Source organism: Ceratina calcarata, unplaced genomic scaffold (assembly GCF_001652005.2).
Source record: "Ceratina calcarata isolate Rehan_Ccalc_2016 unplaced genomic scaffold, ASM165200v1 scaffold568.2, whole genome shotgun sequence".
In the NCBI taxonomy this organism is placed as follows: Eukaryota; Metazoa; Arthropoda; class Insecta; order Hymenoptera; family Apidae; genus Ceratina; species Ceratina calcarata.
Genome location: NW_017176883.1, coordinates 220,545 through 242,036, shown reverse-complemented (window position 1 = coordinate 242,036; position 21,492 = coordinate 220,545). Strand labels below are relative to the sequence as shown.

Below are 21,492 nucleotides of genomic sequence, written 5' to 3'. Positions count from 1 at the left end.
CCAGACGTAGGTTAAAATTGTTTTTATTTTGACGTGTCAAACAGTATCGACCACAATTCTATAAACGCCTGATCGAACATTGAAAAAAGCTGGCTCAGTTTCTTACTAGCTGTATCCGCTGTATCTACATACATACATACGACATACACATCTACACAATGTTAGAATATGAATATATACAGAGAAACGTCAGTTTGCTTTGAAAATGGCTGCCGTACATAGAGAAGCTATACAGAAACAAATTCAGCAAGACTGGGCAAATCGCGAATATATCGAAGTCATAACTGGAAGCATTAAGAAAATAACTGACTTCCTCAATTCATTTGGTAAACCTCCAATAATTTATTAAATGAATATTATCTGAACAGAATTTACTACATTCATAATGTAATGTTATAAAAAAAAAGTAGATGTATAAAAAGTAAAGAAAGCCTCACTAAAGAATTTTACTTATTCTTAATCGTATAACTGGTTAGTTAAAGGTAATACGTTTTATTTTCTTAGATATGTCATGCAGATCAAGAATAGCAGTTCTTAATGAGAAGCTTACCACACTTGAAAGACGAATTGAATATCTTGAGGCATGTGTAAGTTTTCATCTGTTTTTCAAAAAATGTATATACGTTGTTACATTTAATATGTGTAGTAATTTTAATAATTGTCTTCCAGGTCACTAAAGGAGAGACATTGACATGAGACGTTAGTGAAAGTTATATTTTAAGATTTTTTCCATTTATTGTAATTACGTACGAATAAACATACACTAAAGATGACGATACGTGTTGTATTTTAATCAAGAATTCTACATGATGTAATTTCCTAATTTCACTTTCCCTGTGGATTTGCAATAAGCTCTGAAAGAGTTAAGTCACGCTTGATGTATGGTGCTGACTCTGGTTTAACTCGTGACCAAGTCCACCAGTCGAGATTGCACGCATCAAGTTCTCTACTCATAGCGCTTTCCGTAGTTGGTTTCTCAGGTTCATTCAGTTCTCTTAGTAAGACTGTCAAAAACGTGCCAGCTGATAATACTGGCAGGACATAACTCAGAGGAAGGAATTTTCGAAGTATTGGGACAGTGCTATAAACTGCAAATATAAACGGCATTGAAGAGACAGTTACATTAGAAATATGATTGATCAAGACTAGGAGAAATATTGCTTACGTCCTACTAAGCTGTTAATTGTATCGTTCTTCCCCCTTATGCGTGCAGATGCGAATGAAGCAGTGGCAAAGAAGAAACCCATACCACACAATGGGAATGCTACCTGGACCATTCTCCCAATTGCAGCAGGAGTTTCCAGATTACCATATCTGAAACCTTGAATCGCCAACCCACCTCCACAGCCTACCAGGAAACAAGGTTTCACTGCTGATATAAGTTTATCAACAGGGTCTTGTCCATCCGGAGAACTTAAAATTCCATTCTCTCGATTTGGGTGATAATAGGACATGTTTTATGATCCTGGAACAAAATTGTTATATTAACAAAACTGGGAAAACTTCAACTTGACAGTTAAAACTATTAATTTTATTTAGTAGTACATTTTAATGATTCACAGGTCATTGTATTTCGATGCATCGAAAATTGTCAAAGGTTAGCATTACATTATTGAGTGTTCTGGTAAATTTGAGTATGGCAGAAAGAATTTAATACATGCATACTAAAAATAATAATGTTTCACGATATAACAAACTATTGAGAAACATTTGAAATTGAGAGGATTGTTAAAACAAGTTCAGTCAGTGTTCGAATTATATGCATTGTTTCGAAAGGCAGCCGCATTCTTGGAATATTGGAATTAGGTGAATGATCCAAGTACGATACCAAAGTATCACGATCAGTGACAATTAAATAACATTTTACCTATTTATTTCACTAAACTCTAGCACTGCGTTTGACAGTGATGTTACCCTTTCCAATTACATAACATGAACTGCTTTTAAAGCAGATTCGCAACTATTTATATTTCATGTTTGAAACTATTTGTTACAAACGTTTCAAAGAAATATAAAGGAAATGTTCCAAATACAAATACTTTCTTTCTAACGAACGATAGAGAAATTTTTATTTAAATTCAAACACAATTTAGGAACTTTACATGTATATATATAAATGATCTACTTTGTATACTTGTACGTACGTATGATTACTGATAGTGGCAGACACGAACACAATTTAATAAAAAGAGTGTTACATAAATACGGAGGTCGTATTTGTTTTTTAAAAACATAAGACGATCGTCAAAATTATTGAAAAATGTTACGCCCGATTAAAGCAATTGTAAGACAGGTACACATAATAATATTGTACTATATAACCTATTATCAAGAAGACAATTCCAGTTCTATGGATTAAATCATTTCAGAAACAAAATCTAATTCTAATTCGATCATTAAGTACAAAAAGGGTGACGAGAGAAATGCGCAATTCGTCAGCAGTAAGAAGTTCGAGTCCGAATGTTCCAGGACTCACTGATAAATGTGTGAAGGTTCCAAATACACGTACGACAGATTATTATTTAACAATTACCACCATATAAACGTATTGAATAATCGTGACTTTTATCGTAGTACAATATATGATAAAGTAATTCACTTTTAAATTACTCACTATTTTACCTTTAATTATCTTAACGTTTTGCTTTTCAGCTGTCGGTCCTGGTGCTGCTAAGGATAAGGAATACAAAAATCCAGAATATTTTTGTTATAACATAGACAGCTTTGGAGAAGCAGAAGTAGAACTAGCAAAATACAGATTACCAGCTCCTTCTAACAAGAAACCTTATCCAAAATAGTTTTTGACATAATATTTATTTGTTTTCTTGTATGTAAAAAATAATAAGATCTATAGTCAATAAATAATAAAATATTTAATTGCTTATGATTATTAAATATCCCAGTCAGCAAAATCTGCAAACTGCAATAGCTTGAATGTATACACACATACTATAGCAATTTGCAACACATTCCGATGCAACAATGCAAGTAGATAACAGGACGCTTGATTGCTTGTAACACGTATTTGACGTATTATTATTATCAATTGATTAGTTTCACGCGTTAGGGCATAGTTTGAATCACATATCGTCGGAACCGAAAGTGTCACGGCTTCGTCTAAAAATGTGGGGCATTTGTTTACTTTGTGCGATTCCTGTAATTTTGTTTGTACTTAGGAAGTTGATTCTGAATGTATATAAAAAGCGTAAGCATATTACTATTGTCGTTCTTGGGGATTTGGGCAGAAGCCCCAGGATGCAATATCACGCGTTGTCGTTCGCAAAAGAAGGCTTTACCGTGGACTTCGTAGGTTACCGGGGTTCTACACCGTTGAAAGAAATAAGACAGAATCACAATATTCATATTCATTACCTTTGGCCGCTTCCAGAATTAGAAGGTAGCATGTATTCAATTTTATTCTAATACATTGCACTAATTTTTATTCTTTGCCACGTACGCATGTTACGTACGTTGCATATGTTACTTCTGTACCATATATTTTGACGTAATCGTTCCATAATTAAGAATTCAAATAATTACATAACTTTTCTTCATGTTACAGCATTACCTCGTTTGCTTTATTATGCGATGAAAACAGTGATCCAAACAACAAATTTAGTATGGATCTTAGTTATGAATGCCGTGGTAGATGACATATTAGTACAGAACCCACCTGCAATCCCAACAATTCCAGTTTGTTGGCTTTATTCCATGCTCGTTAATGGGCGATTAATTCTCGATTGGCATAATTATGCGTACACTCTTATGGTTCTTAATTTAGGCAATGATCATCTCTTAGTAAAGATTACTAAACTAGTTGAGAGCTATTTTGGCTCGAGGGCCGATCGTAATTTTTGTGTTTCTCAAGCAATGAAAGAAGACTTAGAACGAAATTGGGGAGTTAAGTAAGTATTTTTATAAACAGTTATTATGTAATTATTTTATTGTATGTACAATATAACATTTCTTTTGTTTTATTTAGAGCCAAAGTATTGTACGATCGTCCAGCAAAAGAATTTCGACCTATATCATTAACAGAGAAACATGAATTCTTGTTAAGCTTAAGTAACAAGTACGATGTGTTCAATGGTCAGACGAAGGATTCAACTATATTTACAGAATGTCTCGAGAACGAAGTGCAGTTACTCTCTAAAAGACCTGGTCTCCTTGTATCGAGTACAAGTTGGACGGAAGATGAAGATTTTTCAATACTGATAAATGCATTGCAAGGTACATCATACACTGAATTGTGATTTATCGTACTTCAAATTTTGTATTTTTCCAGATTATGAAAATGCATTTGTAGAAGACGATTGCAATCTTCCTGATTTAATCTGTGTAATAACTGGTAAAGGTCCAATAAAAGAATTTTATGTAGCTATCGTGAAATTGAAGAATTGGAAACACGTTGTAGTTGTAACACCATGGCTTGCGAATGAAGACTATCCTAAAATGCTAGGTATAAGTTAATCAAATTTTTATTTCAATTATATTTATTTTCAGATAAATGACATAATTCGTATTTGTAGCTAGCGCAGACTTAGGAATTAGTCTTCACACATCGTCTAGCGGCTTAGATTTACCAATGAAAGTAATTGATATGTTCGGTTGTGAACTTCCAGTTTGTGCATACAACTTTAAGTGGTAGGCATCAGTAATTTTAAGTGTTCGCTGTTCAGAATGTTTGTAAAGATTCTTGTTTCGCAGCTTATCAGAGCTCGTTAAACATAACGAAAATGGAATGGTCTTCGCAAGCGATAAAGAATTAGCTGCGCAGCTGAAATCGTGGTTTGAAGACTTTCCCAATAACAAACATCAACAGGAATTGGAAAAGAAATTTCGAGCAGAACTGCACGAATTTCAAAAAAGTCGATGGCACGGTAATTGGACTTCTGTTGTTCTACCTGATTTACATTAAAAAAATTTTGCATGTTTTTTTACAAGGCTTTTTTTAATATATGCGCTTCCTGTTTTACGTCCCATTCTCTTTCCTTTTAATACATTATTTTTTATAGCAATTATATGTAAATATGTATGTATATTTTTTTAAACTACTTTAAGTTTTAAAAAGATGGTATATAAAAGGTACATACAAAAAAGCTAGAAATTCTAAGAGGAGACTTTTAATAAATTACATATATATTAAGTGACACAAACACTATCGATAGTTTCTATTTCCTTTTATTTACAAAAGTAACATGATCACTCATGTTTCATTGTATGAAAAATACATATTGTTTAATACATTGAAATCATTGAAAAAAAATCTGTATGAAAACTGGAAACAATAGTCTGTAGTTACTTATATTTAAAAAGACTGATTCTAAATCAGGTACATAATACTTAAACTAATAGACGTTCGATTTCTTGTTGTATGGCTTGAATTTGTGGTTTCAATTGTGATCCTTCGTTAACTGTTACGGAACATGCGACAACAGGCCTGGATACACCACAAGCACGGCCTAATGCTTGCTTACTCCTAACAAATACGTATGGTACATTCTTGTCTTCGCAAAGCAATGGTAAATGTAACAAAATTTCCAATGGCTCGGCATCTGCTGCCATTACAATAAATTCTGAAAGGCCACGATTCAATGTCTTTGTCGCTTCGTTGGCTCCTTTCCTCAACTGTTTGTAGTTCATAGCTTGTTGTACCAAATTTAAGATTTTTGCAGTCAAAGCAGCGTCTGCCAAAGGGTACGCTTTCGGATTAACTTCGTCAGTCTGTGAAAACCACGTGATAATTAACGTTTCGTCAATAATTCAATTTTTCACTTAAGTGTCGTCATATAAAAAAACTCTAATGAATCAAGAAATGTGTATTATCATTTATATTGAATAAAAGAGTACATTCCACGTGTAAAACATAACCTGTGCGCAGAACGACGAAGAAAAGAGAATGATTGCGAATATTATGACAGATGATTGATACTTACCATGTTTGAAGATTTAGTCGATTTCAAAGTATCCAGTAAATATAATTGTTCTTCAAAAAGTAGTTGCACCTCTCCGCGATTATTTATAATAAAACCGCTTCACTGAGGACAAGGCACGGTACGACGCGCTCAAAAGCAACTTACTTACCGTGGTTCTTGTTCTTACGCACTATTACGCAGTTCTTACGACACGATAGCGTGTCGTAGAGGACTCTGTACATTATGCGCAAATTTTTTAAATTTGCCCGGTAACTTAAGTACAGAATGTGCAATATTTATTATGAACGAAAATCTTACTTATTTACTTATAATGATTAGACATTTGTACTGTTAATGCGAAGCAGTGACAAATAGCAGCGAGTAGATCGGAGGTATACAATATATTTATTTCTTCTACTACATCGAAGTATATGATTTATTCAAATTCTCGAAAAATATTTTATGGAAGCAATACGATACGTGAGAACCTTTGACCTCGCATATCTTCCTCTGGGTTTTAAAGCATCCAGCATCTTCCGATTCCTTTTTCTTAGTTCTACAATAATTACATACATATGAATCAATTCCTATAGTAAAATATTACGTTTTATATTGAAACGTAAAATAATCGTCTTACTCAAAAATGTTGGTCGTATATTTTTCCGGTATTTTCTCGAATGCACCAGACTGCAGTATGTCCCACGAAAGTTCCGTGACGCTCGGCATGCATATTAAATTGCTTATAGTCTCAGATTTTCCATCGGAAAGAGTCTCATCGCTTTTGCTTTCATTAATCTTCTTATATTCTTGGTAATCTATTTATATTAGAAATAAAACATAAAGGCTGGCGAGGAATGTAATGATGATGAGAGCTACAGAGAAATGTTTATGCCCCTCTTATAAAAAATTATGCAACAGTATCTCGATTAAAAGCATAATTAATATTATCTCCATACTCATTCAACGCTCTGCTGTTTTTGTTATATAAATAACTCACTTTTTAAGCAGACGCATTGCGGGAGGATTAAAGTCACATCGTATCCTGACGGCGGCAAATCTTTTCCTTTCATCTGTCCTCGTTCCCTTCGTGGATGAGGTTCGTACATATCGAAGAAAGCATTCACGCCCTCGTTATTGGTCGTGCAATTAAAAAGATCGTCGAACGAATTTACTAGCTTCGTCTCAGAAGTGTCCGTCAACTCGTAAAGCTTCCTCCAGTTCGTCATAGATAGTTGACACGTCATTTCCGAATCTGTCTGTCCGTTCTCAAAGCAGGTGCACAAATCTTCGTTCGGTTCTATTTCTTCGCAAGTACAATGCGCCTCTACCGCGCTGGTATTCGCACAAATTGAGATGGTACTAGATTCCTCAGAATTTTTTAATACGCTGTTTCTATTTTCTATCGTTCTTCGGAAACTCTGTTATGTACAAAGAGTACAGGTACATATTAAAATTTTAGGGATGCCGAATATTAAACATGCAAAAATGAGTAGCTAATCTTCTGAACATTCTACGCATGTTGAAATGTTGATTAAAATTATAAATATTCATAATCAGTTGCTGACGTGGCTAATTCAGAATCAATTAAAAAATCATTGTATACGATGGTAGAAATGCCTTCTAATCGAGTCTTGGAAACGAATTATATAATTACCGCTTTTGTAGAACTCTTATCTGTACGTGAACACATTAAGCGCGATCCAATATACGCATTGCGTGGTGAGGTCAAGAAATATTCGTTAACGTTCTCTTTTAAATCAATTGCTCCACTGTATCTCGTTGTGCCGTATGCTGGCACAGGATCAGTATCAATTTTTACACTGGTTACTAACATTTTTTTATTGTATCTGGACACTTTACATTTGTACGAAATCCATTTTTCTAAAACATTTAGGGATTAAGTTCTTATTAACGTAATCAGTTTTTGAAAAATCAAGAGATATTTGCGAAATTTTTTGTAAAACACTCACGTTATTCCAAATGTAATGGGGTTGTAAATAAATTTATCTTTTGTACATATGAAATATTTTCATGGTAGAAAGTAGAGTTGAAAATCTGTTGACATCTTATTAGTACAATTTTCTGTGGAACTAATTAAGTTGGAACTTATTTCGAACCATTCATTTTTCCATTTATTATTAATTTCGTGTCATTATATCTATGTATGAAATAATGTACTTATGGAAAAAGATCGATACTTTAATGCTATTGCTTCAGAGTTTTTTATACAAGGGGGACAGACTTTTATAATATTTTACTACATATTTTAATAAATCCAGAAAACCACATACTCATCAAAGTCATCTCACAAGCAGCGGAAAGTTCCAAATTACTCTATTTGATGACTGGCAAAGTGTGCATGGGGTCACGAATAGGAGAACAGTGATAACGGGACGAATAAGATAACGACTGCAATTCATGATTCATATATTGACGTCGCGGTACGCGTACCGTTCCTGTCCACTCTGTCACTCGCGAATCACTGATCCAGTAAAGATCGATCTCTTCATTGTTCTTCCAAAATGTTTTCAGTTCCACGAGCAATGCTTGTAAGCCTTGTAACTGTGCTTTGTACAATTGTTTCAGGCACCGATGGAATGCTTAATAATCGGCCAATAATTGGTAAGTAAATCAATAAGAATTCATCTACAATATACTGTTTATACTTTGCAAGCGATATCTTACCTTCTTATTCGACGAGTTAAAAATTTTTAATTAAAATCAGTTACTAATAAGATATTTATTTCTACATCAGAATCTGGACAGAAATCGGGTTACCAGTTATTTTTTATCTGACTGACAGTTTCAAGTGTTCCATTGCTTTAGATTAGATTAAAACACATTTACCTACTTTTTTAAAATCATGATTGGTTTTATGATTGATATTATGATTGAATTATTATTACTGACATTTGAGTAATCCGTAACACAATATTTTTTTATCCACAGCATTTAGTTGTATGGACATATTCATCAATATTTTTATTACTGTACTGATGCAAAATGTTTACTTTCCTATTTTCTCTACTATTTAATTTTTTCATTAATAGGCGTCTTAGCGCAGGAAGTGAGCCCCACAATGAAAAATAAGATTGGAAATGATATTTATACTAGTTATATCGCGGCATCCTATGTAAAGTTTATTGAAGGTGCCGGTGCAAGAGTTGTTCCGATCATGTATGTATATACCTAATATTATGTAGACTATCGCGTGGGTTGAAATTAATTTTTCCCTGAATCTTGCACTATATTACGCTATCTTGCGCATTTGCTTAGGATCGGAAAAAATAAAGCTTATTATGAAGATGTCTTGAGCCAAATCAATGGGCAAGTAAAATGAATGAGTAAATAAATTTTTTAAGGTATTTATAATAATTTTGTTGGATATCTCATACAGGGTTCTGTGGCCTGGTGGAGCGACATATTTCAATGGCGGATATGCCGATGCAGGAGATATTATTTATAAGTAATAAAATTATGTAACATGGAATCTTTTCATATATGTATATTGTCTGAATTATTTCAATTTCTTTTGTAGGATCGCGAAAAAAATGAACGAGAATTCCGATTATTTTCCAATTTTTGGGATATGTTTGGGTTTCGAATTATTGACGTACGTTGTCGCTAATCGAGCCGAGCACAGGATTTCCTGCAGCAGCAATGCTCAAACGATTCCTCTTGTATTTTCTCCAGGTTCTAAGATCTTTCCAAAACACACGGAAAAATTCCGTGGAATTAACATGACAAGTCATGCATCCTACCCACTAAAAAATGATAATTTTCTCTGTACAAGGTGAAAAAATAGTTTCCAATCATTTCCATGATTTCTATGGTGTTGGAAGTATGACATTCAGATAATTTGTATAAGATATATTTGAGGAAAGTTTTGAATGTGGTCTATCATGAGCTGGTCACGTTTCTTCCTCTGCGCTCGGATTTCTTCTTTTCAAGAAGTTGAATATATTGTAATTTCTCTAGATTATCGAAACAGCAGAATGTTCGGAAATATTTCCTCGGAGATTAAAGATATATTAGAAACTAAAAATGTAACGGCGAACTTCCACCATTTTTGCGTTACCAAGAATGTATGCACGTTAATTCTACATCTCTGATACATCTTTGGAAGTCCTAATGCTTATAGAGTGATTTGATACAGGCCTTGAAAAAAGTTGGGATAAACGACAAGTTTCGAATACTATCAACCAACTGGGATCTGTCCGAAACCAAATTTATTTCGTCGTTAGAACACGTTACCTATCCGTTCTACGGATTGCAATTTCATCCAGAGAAGAATTTGTATGAATGGATCATCGGTGGAAATATACCGCATGGAAAGAACGCGATCAAAGCGTCCCAGTACTTCGCTAATTTTTTCGTTAGCGAAGGTACGTACCTAGTTTAATTAACAGTCTAATTCGTATTTACTTTATGAGAATTACAATTTCTTCCCATGTAGCACGAAAGAATACACACGAATTTCACTCCAAGCGCCAGGAAATTAAGAGCTTGATTTACAACTACAATCCAAAGTATACAAGACTGAATAATCTGACTTTCGAACAATGTTATTTCTTCGAGTAATATTCATACCAAAAGTGATTACTTAAGAAAAACTCGTAAACTTAGATAACATTTGTTATTTCTAATTAAGCTAAGATATTAATGTATAAACTTTGTATAAATAAAACGTACGGAAACTGTGTTACATGTTACATCCGGCTTTTAGCGTTTTAATCAAAATGTCCTTAGTCACAAATTTTACGAATGAATTAAATTGAGCCTATTTTACATGAATGATTATTAAAAAAAACCTTTGATGTCCGTCAGTATGATAGGCGCGCACAAGTACGAGTATCCCCTTTTTTTGAAGCGGAAATAGAAATTAAAACATGGGAGAGATCATTGTATGTAAGATAGGACACGTAGATTTTCACATTTAACATAACACCAGTGTATATTGTGTCACAACTGGGATACATAATATTACAATGGTGCATAATAAAATTCTATACATATTTCTCGATCTATCTAAAGTAAATCATATATTTTGAATCTTTTCCTTCACCATCGTACTTTGCTTTGAACCGAAGCGTGTCGCGTTCGACTGACTCTTACAATTAGTAATGCCCGAAAAACGAAAAACGAGACGATGTCATTTTCATTAGAAGCTACACGTGAGGTCGGTGAAATTTGATTATCAGCGAAAACTAAAACAGGGTCCCCGTACTCTGTCTTCCACAATTCGTTCTCGTCCCCGCGCTTCGATCCAAAGAAAATTAGCGATATTTTACTTGACGTTTTAAAAAAGAAAACAAAGCACGAAACTAAATCTCTTAAAAGCGTGAACCAACTCTTAATTTTATTCTCGCAACGTATAATATTATTAATAATATTACCAATAATAAGATAATAATAATAATAATTCATATAAACATTATCTCTGTTTATTCCTTGTTAGAATTTTTAGCAAATTACAAGGAGCGATGCCACGAATAAATTGCAACGGAATTCTTTACACATACAGCAGCATCGTTCGGAAATATTTTACTTGCATCAAATTGCATTCTCCGGTACGGCATCATAGTAATCTTCCTTCGTCGTGTACAACATATATATACATAATGTATAATGTATATACGCGTCAGCTATATATATTATACACACATATATTTTGTTCTTCTCTTCCCCCACTAGAGATGTAATCTTTGCAGTTTTTTTGTATATGTATATACGTGCTTCCTTTTTCGTACATAGTTTCTCTCGCATCCTCTATACATACATCCATCTCTCACTCGCACTCTCTCTCTTTTACTAATATATAATGTGAAAACTGTTTGCGCTCCGTATGCGACGTACGTTATTGTTTTTACGTCGCCCATGAAGCGACTCTGCGGTATTAATTATATCTTTCCTCGTTTACTTTTTTTTTAAATAATACGTGATATATCTAACTGTTTGGATTATACTTATATATTTACTTTATAATATATTAATTCTAAACTTCTACGGAGTGACAAACATTATCGTACACGAAACTCCATGGTGACGCATGTATGCGCGTTAATAAATTCATCATCTTTCCTTGTGTCTATATTCAATAATTGTTATTATATAATACATAATTAAAGTAAGACTGGTAACGCGGCAGCGTCGTTCTATCTCTCTTCTTACTTTCCAGATTTATAACGCACCTCTTCTCTTCTACGTGTGCATATGTATATGACTTTGTCACGGAGTGACGCTGTCGCGATATCAAGCTTACGCTACCTTTTTTTTCTGTTTTTAACTTTTGTTCTTAATCGTAAATACGAAATACATGGCCTTACAAGATCGCTAAAGACAATAATATTTCTTTTTGTTCGAAACTAGACGATCGTCAAATATCATTAATTGATGAAAATATAATTATTAAGAATTGAACATACTTTAGAAGAAACGTTGTCCCCAATACCATCGGAACGACATTGTATCGTTCTCAAAATTAATTAAACATTCGATTTACTTTGATTGACGAAATGGTATCCGCTACCTCACTAAAATGAAACTGGCGAAGTTATATTGCACTCTCGACTACGATGATTAAACAAAAAGAAAAAAAAAACAATGATCACTAAACTAAAATAGACGATTGAACGCGACTTTGCACTTGGCATTAGAATCCGTGTCGATAAAATATTGATAACTTTATGCCTTTAAACATGCCCCCGTTTACATATAATTTCTCTCGCATTAAAAATAAACTACACGCCAATTATAAAACTAAACGTAAATACTTAAAGCGATAATTGAACATTATAATTTTTATTTAATGTATGAACAAAATCTCGCTAGTCACAAGAAAATGATGATAATACTTAAATTTATATATCGAATTTCTTTCTTCGTTCTTGAAGTCAAATATGTAGAGAAAAAAAAGCAAATTTACGATACGTCTCGCGGTACCTTGATCGACCACCTTTCGTTACGAAATTGGAGACACCCATTTCAAATAGAACGAGATTGTCTAATTTTGCTTCATGTACACGTAACGTACGTGCAAGAAAAACGTATAATAAAAACAATCACTTTTCTTCTATCGGTCACTTTAAATAGAAAACAATTTTCAAAACGGCTGATTTAAAATCAACGATTTCGTGAAATATGTATGAGGTATTTGATCGAAAGAAAGACTTAGACAATCGCAGGGAACTCGAATCGAAAATATGTTTTGTACTTCGAGCGAACTGCTCGACAAGTCTTGTCTTTGTCCTGGGGATAGTATCCGGCGTAACGTTCGATTACGCCGGATTCTACGGTCCCTCGGTCAGTAGACCAGTTTCATATTAATAACTCTTTCAATTTTCTCTTCTCTTCCATTTTTATGAAATTACATTCTATATAACTAATATACAGCGTCGTATTGTTAGATAATTAGTGCCTGACCGTGATCGTATCAACGAAAGCGAAATTACGCGTGTCCCATTATCGAACAGCAGACTGCCGAGTATCGAATTTCGCACACACCCCGAACGTAACGCACACCGCATAAATCTATTCATCTTTGTAAACGAGCTATACGTTACGATCTAAAGTTATCGTACAAAGAAGAAGAGGAAAAAGAAACAAAGAAATTCAAACTTTGGATAAAACGCTGCTACGGATCGTAACAGCACGATCAACTGTTCGAACTTGACGTCCACTCTTCGCGCATAGCGTTTCCTTTGTTCTGTACAGCTTCAGAAGAACGTTTAAAACCAGGACAATATGACGCTGTAATTCACGACGGTTCGCAACGATCCCTTATCATCGTTCATCGATGAGAATACACTTCCCGCAGAGAAGCGACGACGTTTCTTCGACAGTCTTCTTCTTCTCCTTTCTCTTCGAGACAATGTGCACGACGAACAAGACGAGAAAAAGAGGGAAAAAAAGGAAAAGACAACACAACAGCGCACTTTCATTGACCAACGGACACAAACATTCAATGATCATGTATACACTCACTTTCTCTTCTTATGAAAAATGCTTTCTTCTATGTTTTCTTTGTTTCTCCTTTACGTAATATGTATGCCTGTTTGTTTGCTCTCTTCATTTGGTTTAGTAGGAGGTCAACACACCCGGAGGGGTAGGCACGACGACGGTGTGTTGCGGTACCACGGGCGGCGCAGGCGGTGCCAAAGGATGACCGACCAGAACCGCCGCCGCCGGGATCGGTAGAACGCCGGACTGAGGGATCGCCGAAGGTGTGCTGACTTGCGTCGGTGGCCCCTCCGTCGCGTGCTTCCTCAGGTGTCTGAGCATGTTCCCTTTCTCGACGAACGTCTTTCCGCAGTCGGGGCAGCTGTGCGGTCGTTCGTCCGAGTGCGACCGTCTGTGGGACACTAGGTGACCCTTGCACATGAAGTCTTTCGGACACAGGTCGCAGCGGAACGGCCTCTCGGCGTTGCTGCCCTTATTATGCGAACGCATGTGGAAAAGCAGATTGCCTTTCAGCGGAAAACTTTTGCCACATTCTGTGCACACGAACGGACGTTCACCAGTATGACATCGCATATGATTTACGAGATGCTCCTGTAACAAAAGACCGAGATGTTTCAATGAGATCGTGTCGTTACCATGTTTTAATACGATGTCCGAAGTTCTCTCTCTAACGAACACTTCATAGTATAATACGTATGTAGTAACGTGAACCTACCTTTCTCGTAAACGGTTTCGCGCACACGTTGCAACAGTGCGATGAATCTCCGGTATGTTGACGGAGATGATTATTTAGATGTTCTTTCCTGGTGAACGTTCTCTGACAGAATTCACACCTGTGCGGTGATTCGCCGGTGTGGATTCGCACGTGATTCGTCAAATGCTCCTTACGAGTAAATGACTTGGAGCAGAAGTGGCATCGGTGTGGCGATTCGCCTGTGTGTTGACGCACGTGATTTGTCAAATGTTCCTTCCTCGTGAAGGATTTGGTGCAATACTGGCACTTGTGCGGTGACTCACCCGTGTGCTGCCTGACATGGTTCACCAGATGATCCTTACGCGTAAATGCTTTCGGACAGTATTGACAGCGGAAGGGCGTCTCTCCTGTACACATCAATCACACCGATATCGCGACGTTTACTTTTTAGTGCTTCAACTTTTTATTATTAATCTGCGTAGTCGAAAACGTGACGACCGATCTTTAACTCTTTTATTAAAAGGGAAAACGATTATCCCTCATGCGACTCGCAAATATCAACACGTGTCCGTGATCTATTAAGCTTCCATAAGGCCAAACTTATTTTCTTTCTACGTTCGTATCATCAGTTTCTCAATTTCTAGATATGAGATAGATAACACTTTGACACCATTTCGATATTGTCATTTCCCTTTGACAATTCAACGTTAAAAATCATACATTATAAACAACAAATCGAGTCAATGAGTCCGTCACTCACAAAATGAAAAAAAAAAGGAAATTCTGTACAAGTCATAAGAGCCGATTAAAAGAAGAAAAACGGTAAATTATTAGATTAAGTTGTCCGTGAAATGGACATCTGCCAACAGCTCTCACCTGTGTGTTGGCGGATGTGGTTAACAAGGTGTTCCTTTCTGGTGAACGATTTGGAGCAGAAGCCGCATCGGTGTGGAGACTCACCCGTGTGCTGGCGTACGTGGTTCAGCAGATGTTCCTTTCGCGTAAACGTCTTCGAGCAGAAGTCGCATCGGTGCGGCGTCTCGCCCGTATGCCACATTATGTGGTTCGTGAAGTGCTCCTTTCTCGTAAACGACTTACCTGCATTTCGCAGCGGTAAACAAAGCCAAAAAAAAACAAACAGACGAAATTTTTTTATTTTATCGCAATGGAAATATAATTAATTTTATGCCCGCGTACGTATGGAAAAATTGAATTATCATCTTTCGTTTGAATTTAACTTCGCAAATCATGAAATATATTAAAAGTGTACAACTCATTCTTAATATACGTAATTCATTGATTACATAAATGAAAGGAGTAGAATTAGTACTTACCGCATATTTCACAGCGAAACGGTGTATCATTGGTATGTGAACGCATATGGTTCGCAAGATGTTCTTTACGGGTGTATTTCTTGCCACAGGCTTGACAATGATGAGGAGTCTCACCCGTATGCCACATAACGTGATTCATAAAATGTTCCTTCCGAGTAAAACTCTTTTTACAAATATCACATCGATGCGGCGTTTCACCCGTATGTTTACGAACATGATTCACCATATGCTCCTTCCTGGTGAACGTTTTCGAACAATACTGGCACCTAAGATATAAACGAAACAATTGTGATGAAATCAACTTATTCGTTAACTTGAAACATCACACCTATGTAACGAATTTCCATACTTTTACACTATTATTTAGAAACACTAGTGATGTACCTGTACGGTGTTTCTCCAGTATGACACCGAGTATGATTATCCAAGTGCTCCTTCCTCGCGAAACTTTTTCCACAAACGGTACAATTGTACGGTTTATCGGTGGCGTGTCGCTTCATGTGACGTTCCAGGGATGGTGCATTCGCGAATACGTGAAAGCAGACTGTACAAGTAAACATAGGTCCACCCAAATGACATTTTCCGTGTCGGGTCAAATCATTTGCATTCAAAAATGCCTTCCCACAAACCTGTAAAGTGTCAACAAAAAGAATATAAGATCATACGATTCTCGCAAGTCTTCTTCTGATTCTTAAGTTACAAATACATACCTGACAGGTAAAAGGTTTTCTTTCCGTATGGTATCGACGGTGCACGATGAGCTGATAGCGAAACTGAAATATTTTCCCGCATATTTCACATGCGTGACTACCAACTGAGACGGGCGAGGCGCTTGGTCCTGGTGTAGCTTCACCGTCGCTTGATTTAATATCGAACTTATTTAACTGAACCTGTTGCACGATCGGCGTTCCATTTTGTATAGTGGTAACTGTTTGCGTAGGAACTGTGCTTCCGACTAACGTTGTACCAACTGCGATTTCACTTTGTAATTTTCCAAACACTTCGTGATACGCCAATAGCTGATTAATATCCTCAACATTCACCTATACAAGGTAACAGAACATTTCATAATCGCACTTAGAACGTTATATTCTCATTGCATACGCATAGATATTAAAACGTTTCTTACTTTGTACATATTTTGCACCATTTCAACACCGAGAGTCTTCGCCAGATCCTGCTCGTTCCCTGCACTGATTTTCACGACCGAACCATCGGCCGTTCTCACGTCCATCATGTGACCTCCTGGTTTTAAGTCTGGCACTTGGAATCTACACAAAAATCGTACTGCTCGTCAAGGCGCAAATGTTATTTCGATTAATAGGCAATTGCGAACTGTCAACGTACTGCGTCATGTTCAGTTGACGCAGCTCTTTCTCCTTCTCCGGTTTCTCTGCATTATTCTGAGTTCCACCGTCGGAAGAAGAATTTCCACTTATATTCACACCGATCTGTTGTTGCTGTTGCTGCTGTTGTTGTTGCTGCTGCTGCTGCTGAATAAGACTTTGTTGTAACTCTTGAGACGTTTGTAACTGGAGGTCACACTGAACCTGACAGTGCACTTGGTTATCGCTACAACGTTCGGTCGTGCAGCTTCCGCCTTCATCTTTCACCTTGTTATCATCTCTCTGTGCGTTTTGATTGTGTGCAGTTGGTCCACTGTTCTGAGCATTTTGATGATTTTGCATTTGGTGATGGGATTGTTGTTGTTGCTGCTGTTGCTGCTGTTGGGGCTGTTGCTGCTGATGCAGCTGTTGTTGTTGTGCTGCCTGCATTTGTTGCTGCATTTGTGCATGCGCTGCTTGTAAGTGACTGACGCTCGTAGGTATGTGCGCCCCGTCTAGATTAAGGCCTGGCAGAGACACTGGTATCTGCTAAATGAAATATACAGAAAACAAATATATTACAATACGCCCTTCTCGTTCCAACGAAATTGCAAGTACAACGATTACGTAAAATTAAAAGTATTGTCCAGTTAATTGTAAAATATATTTGCATATGCCGCTGCACAATGTATATCGAGCCAAGTAATAAAACAAACTCTCAGTAACATACATGTCAAATATAATTACAAAATAAATTGTACGTCATTAGCATGTAATTACGTGTGTAAGAAATAAATTCGAATGAAAAAGATGTGAATAAAAAGCCGTATTTGAAATCATGTAAAATCGTAAGCATTCCAAATGTACTTCTGTCCGCAAGACATAAACTTCGCTAACTACTCACACTTACATGAGGTTACATATAATACAGTAATATTACCATAGTCTCCTGCAAACGCATGAATACTATACTCGGCTCATTTATAAACTACGCTAATAGATGGGCACTAATAGCTGCGTATCTCTAAGTATACACAAACCTGTGGATTCGGTTGCAAAGAGTTATGATGACTGCTACTGCTAACTGAAGGTTGGTGATGGTGGTGTGTAGGCGTTGATTGATGATGTGAACTGGAGGTCAATGCCATTTCTTGGTTCAAAGAAGAGGCTGGTTCTTTGGAGGATGCCTCTCCACCGCCACTACTCCTATGCGAGGAGTTGTGGTGGGAATGATAGACCGAAACCTGAGGTAGCGGTCCAGGAAACAGATTCGTGAGGACCCAATATTTAGCTACCGAGGAGGCTAACGCTACGGCTGTACCTACACGCAGGTCCGCGGACGAATGTGGGGTACTCCCTACATTGCCAAGACTGGTTGCTGTAGCCAAACCACCTGGGTACGAAGGACGACCACTTTGACCCACGTTTACATCCTACCGATATACATTCAAACATTTGTACAACATTGATAGAGCATGCAGCAGCATGCACCAGGCTTCATGCCAATAGACAAATGCGCTCGTTTACAATTTTTACACCTCTTCCTTCGATCAAATTTCAATCATTACTACGATGAACAAAAGTAAAATAATCAGAGAAAAATTAACCAACTGTTCTTAATTTCTTTTATAAATGACAGAGAAGTTCACTGTTTAATTTTGCTTATGACATTCTTAAAAATAGACCAACTGTATGTACGTAGAAACAAGCACGTGTGATTACGGATCGTAAGTAAGATAGGAACATTATGAATAGTAAGAAAAAGAATTTGTAAAATGAATGGTGTTGCTAAACAAATATAGGCTTCGATTCATTTGCATACTGTTCTTGAATAATATTGTTTGCTCAGTTGCGCATTTGTGATTTGGGAAATAGCCTGTGTCAATTGGAAATATTCTTACCTCTTGTTGTGCCTGCGTAGTCGCTGGCAATGCATGCTGCTCGCTGTTCATCTTTATTCACTGGAGGATACTAGTTAACTGTTTTTGATATATCTCATTTTTCATCCTGTAACAAAATAATTCAATCAAGAATAATTTGTCTTGATTGTATAATTATAATACATCGACGTGTGCGTAAATATAAATATTCCTTCGCTACATTTGTGCGTAAGAAGTCGATGTACATTGATCAATTTAAAAATGAAAAATTATTAAAACTAACATCATTGCAGGAAGAGAATGTTATGCGTAACAAGCGAATCAGTCGCATTGTGCTCTTTGCACCATTGGGACTGATTAGGAAAGTGAACGATGTGATTTAACCTCGAAACCAATTCATTTAATATCAATAAGACGAAATAAGTCGTTTCCAATACGATGAACCCGAAACATTGTTGAACGGACAGTTATTATTATATAATGCTCGTGTGATAGGTTGATATCGCGAACAACGTATCGACGCGTCGTAGAGAAAAGAAAGCGAGCAGTTAATTTAACCTCAGATATTTAAGAGTTTTTTGTCGAGTGAGCGGGAAAGGGTGAGTCATCCGAGACGGTCTTTCGACGGCGACAAAGGCTGATGATGGAACAGTGAAAAATGTTAGCGTACCAGTGGTCGGAAAAAGTACGCGGGTGTATTCCCACATTTTCCAGGACCTGCCGTGGATCCCCTCGCGTTCGAGAGAGGGTTCACGGGCACCATCTTCTGGTGTCTCAGGCATATGACGCGTCAATTATCGTGACTCGTAGAACGAGGACAAGAGGCAACAAGATGGTGGTACCTCGGGAATCGGGGCAAGGGGACTTTGCGAAACGGACCGAGAGGGCCGAAGCGATAATCGAGAGAGCTTAGAGGGTGGACTCACGTGGTGTACGGTGCCGTCGGCGGTTCTGGCATCTCGCTTTGTCGGCCCTAGGCCGTCTCGTACACGGGGAGACGCGCGTCCCGACGCAGGGGGGGACGTCTTTCGCCGCCTCTCGACGTCTCACCTCGCCACGGGTACCCACAAGCAAATCCCTGATAATGGCCACGCGCCCTCGCCCTCCACCTCCAGAATATATCCCAAGGAAAGTTCGGCAAATCTGGGAAACGGGACGGCCGATTTTGATCCAAATCGGCGCCGAACTCCGCAAGAATTTCACGAAAACGCTGACAAGAGCATACGTGCTCGCGGTTAACAGAAAATACGACGACTGTCATGGCGTCCCTCGCCCACCCCGCAGGAACTTACGCGTTTCGTGCATCATTTAGTCGATCATTTTTTCCTCAAAATCTACGCGGTAATCGTCCGACAAATTAACCTGTTCCGACGAAAAACAAATTTAGAACGGAATTTTTTCGAAATAAACTATGCGATTCGTAATACGATCAAATGAAATTTCGTCAAGTGCTCTTTGTTACCTCATTCGCTTTGCGCGCGCAACATCCGGGTGCGCGCGCCATTTGATCACTTCCCGTTATGGAGGACCGCTCAATTACAAATAGCTACTCTCAATATCTAAATCAGGTTCGTCTATACTTCATTAATTCGTATATAATAGTTCTCGAGGACCGGGACTTCAAGACCTGAGGTACCTTTACGATCATCTGAAATTGATTGCGTTCAGTGCAACTCGAAATATAAGAGTTTCTCTTCGCGTCAACAAAAAGTGACTGATTACAATAGTGATTAACGATGAATTTGTGTTATAAATAATAGTCGTATGTTTCTGACGGGATATGTATTTCTCGAAGCTCCAGCTTTAATTTGAATCGTATTGCAATGGAATTTATTACACGATCTTCACGCAAGATAATCCGCTAATTCTGAGAGATGATCAATTAGCATAATTCCTCCTCCTTCATTTATCGATCATAGCAAATCGTTTAAAGGTCATCGGGTGATCCAAGAACGGATGATCCTCGATCTCAGTGAATGATTCTGGATATTACGTGGAACAATAACATGTCTACCGAGATCTCTCTTTATTATTACTGTGCACCTAATATTCATTTGATGAAAAGGATTAGAAGGAATTAAAAATATATTTAATTATATTACATACACGTCTATATATTATATTTATAATCTTCTTACTTCCGCTATTAAGTTATTAATATTTACATCAGTTTGTACATATAATTGACCATTTCGGTCTTATGATTAACAATATATACGAACATGCGTACATATATTTTATTCGGTAATGATATGTCGGAATGTCGATAAAACGTTTATACAACAATGGTCCAAAATTATTTTTTTGCGTGCAAATATCAGTGATACAAAGACGTAATTTCGTAACACAATCCACGAATAAAAAAATACATTGACTAGTACAATA

At 36.9% G+C, this 21,492-nt stretch overlaps 6 protein-coding genes across 18 annotated transcripts; 3 read left to right on the top strand and 3 right to left on the bottom strand.

The window, feature by feature from the left end:
• Nucleotides 1-178: 178 nt before the first annotated feature.
• Nucleotides 179-773, top strand: HSPC300 (hematopoietic stem/progenitor cell protein 300). Its single transcript, XM_018031952.2, has 3 exons — nt 179-326; nt 505-587; nt 670-773. The coding sequence occupies exons 1-3, from the start codon at nt 206-208 to the stop codon at nt 694-696; spliced, it is 231 nt and encodes a 76-aa protein (XP_017887441.1). The 5' UTR covers nt 179-205; the 3' UTR covers nt 697-773.
• On the bottom strand, nt 769-2,680 carry LOC108629341 (uncharacterized). 4 transcript variants are annotated; one of them, XM_026817239.1, is made up of 3 exons: nt 2,623-2,680; nt 1,166-1,465; nt 769-1,088 (listed from the first exon to the last, which is right to left on the bottom strand). In XM_026817239.1, the coding sequence occupies exons 2-3, from the start codon at nt 1,452-1,454 to the stop codon at nt 826-828; spliced, it is 552 nt and encodes a 183-aa protein (XP_026673040.1). In that variant the 5' UTR covers nt 1,455-1,465; nt 2,623-2,680; the 3' UTR covers nt 769-825. The 4 variants fall into 4 exon arrangements, with proteins under 4 accessions (XP_026673040.1, XP_026673041.1, XP_017887437.1 ...); XM_026817240.1 differs by lacking the exon at nt 2,623-2,680 and adding an exon at nt 2,145-2,232; XM_018031948.2 differs by lacking the exon at nt 2,623-2,680 and adding an exon at nt 1,868-1,969.
• Nucleotides 2,194-2,877, top strand: NdufV3 (NADH:ubiquinone oxidoreductase subunit V3). 2 transcript variants are annotated; one of them, XM_018031951.2, is made up of 3 exons: nt 2,194-2,284; nt 2,370-2,505; nt 2,653-2,877. In XM_018031951.2, exons 1-3 carry the CDS (start codon nt 2,261-2,263, stop codon nt 2,796-2,798), a joined length of 306 nt encoding a protein of 101 aa, XP_017887440.1. In that variant the 5' UTR covers nt 2,194-2,260; the 3' UTR covers nt 2,799-2,877. The 2 variants fall into 2 exon arrangements, with proteins under 2 accessions (XP_017887440.1, XP_017887439.1); XM_018031950.2 differs by having other exon boundaries at nt 2,205-2,293.
• Nucleotides 2,878-2,953: 76 nt separating this feature from the next.
• LOC108629365 (ALG1, chitobiosyldiphosphodolichol beta-mannosyltransferase) lies at nt 2,954-10,627 on the top strand. Its single transcript, XM_018031997.2, has 14 exons — nt 2,954-3,397; nt 3,563-3,905; nt 3,983-4,230; nt 4,286-4,459; nt 4,530-4,644; nt 4,708-4,880; nt 8,502-8,537; nt 8,966-9,092; nt 9,192-9,242; nt 9,313-9,381; nt 9,454-9,608; nt 9,894-10,000; nt 10,072-10,300; nt 10,372-10,627. Exons 1-14 carry the CDS (start codon nt 3,124-3,126, stop codon nt 10,494-10,496), a joined length of 2,226 nt encoding a protein of 741 aa, XP_017887486.1. The 5' UTR covers nt 2,954-3,123; the 3' UTR covers nt 10,497-10,627.
• Nucleotides 5,108-7,000, bottom strand: hoip (NHP2-like protein 1 hoip). Of its 2 annotated transcripts, XM_026817242.1 has the most exons (4): nt 6,913-6,985; nt 6,553-6,730; nt 5,937-6,471; nt 5,108-5,724 (listed from the first exon to the last, which is right to left on the bottom strand). In XM_026817242.1, exons 3-4 carry the CDS (start codon nt 5,937-5,939, stop codon nt 5,344-5,346), a joined length of 384 nt encoding a protein of 127 aa, XP_026673043.1. In that variant the 5' UTR covers nt 5,940-6,471; nt 6,553-6,730; nt 6,913-6,985; the 3' UTR covers nt 5,108-5,343. The 2 variants fall into 2 exon arrangements, with proteins under 2 accessions (XP_026673043.1, XP_026673042.1); XM_026817241.1 differs by lacking the exon at nt 5,108-5,724 and having other exon boundaries at nt 5,942-6,471; nt 6,913-7,000.
• A 215-nt stretch (nt 10,628-10,842) lies between the features above and the next one.
• LOC108629364 (zinc finger protein 665) lies at nt 10,843-21,191 on the bottom strand. 8 transcript variants are annotated; one of them, XM_018031995.2, is made up of 12 exons: nt 20,034-21,191; nt 19,129-19,234; nt 18,268-18,660; nt 17,250-17,776; nt 17,032-17,173; nt 16,613-16,945; nt 16,287-16,531; nt 15,903-16,168; nt 15,445-15,666; nt 14,892-14,975; nt 14,590-14,807; nt 10,843-14,465 (listed from the first exon to the last, which is right to left on the bottom strand). In XM_018031995.2, exons 2-12 carry the CDS (start codon nt 19,177-19,179, stop codon nt 13,992-13,994), a joined length of 2,955 nt encoding a protein of 984 aa, XP_017887484.1. In that variant the 5' UTR covers nt 19,180-19,234; nt 20,034-21,191; the 3' UTR covers nt 10,843-13,991. The 8 variants fall into 8 exon arrangements, with proteins under 8 accessions (XP_017887484.1, XP_017887483.1, XP_017887482.1 ...); XM_018031994.2 differs by having other exon boundaries at nt 14,590-14,975; nt 18,268-18,471; nt 18,553-18,660; nt 20,034-21,189; XM_018031993.2 differs by having other exon boundaries at nt 14,590-14,975; nt 17,250-17,773.
• Between the last annotated feature and the right edge of the window lie 301 nt (nt 21,192-21,492).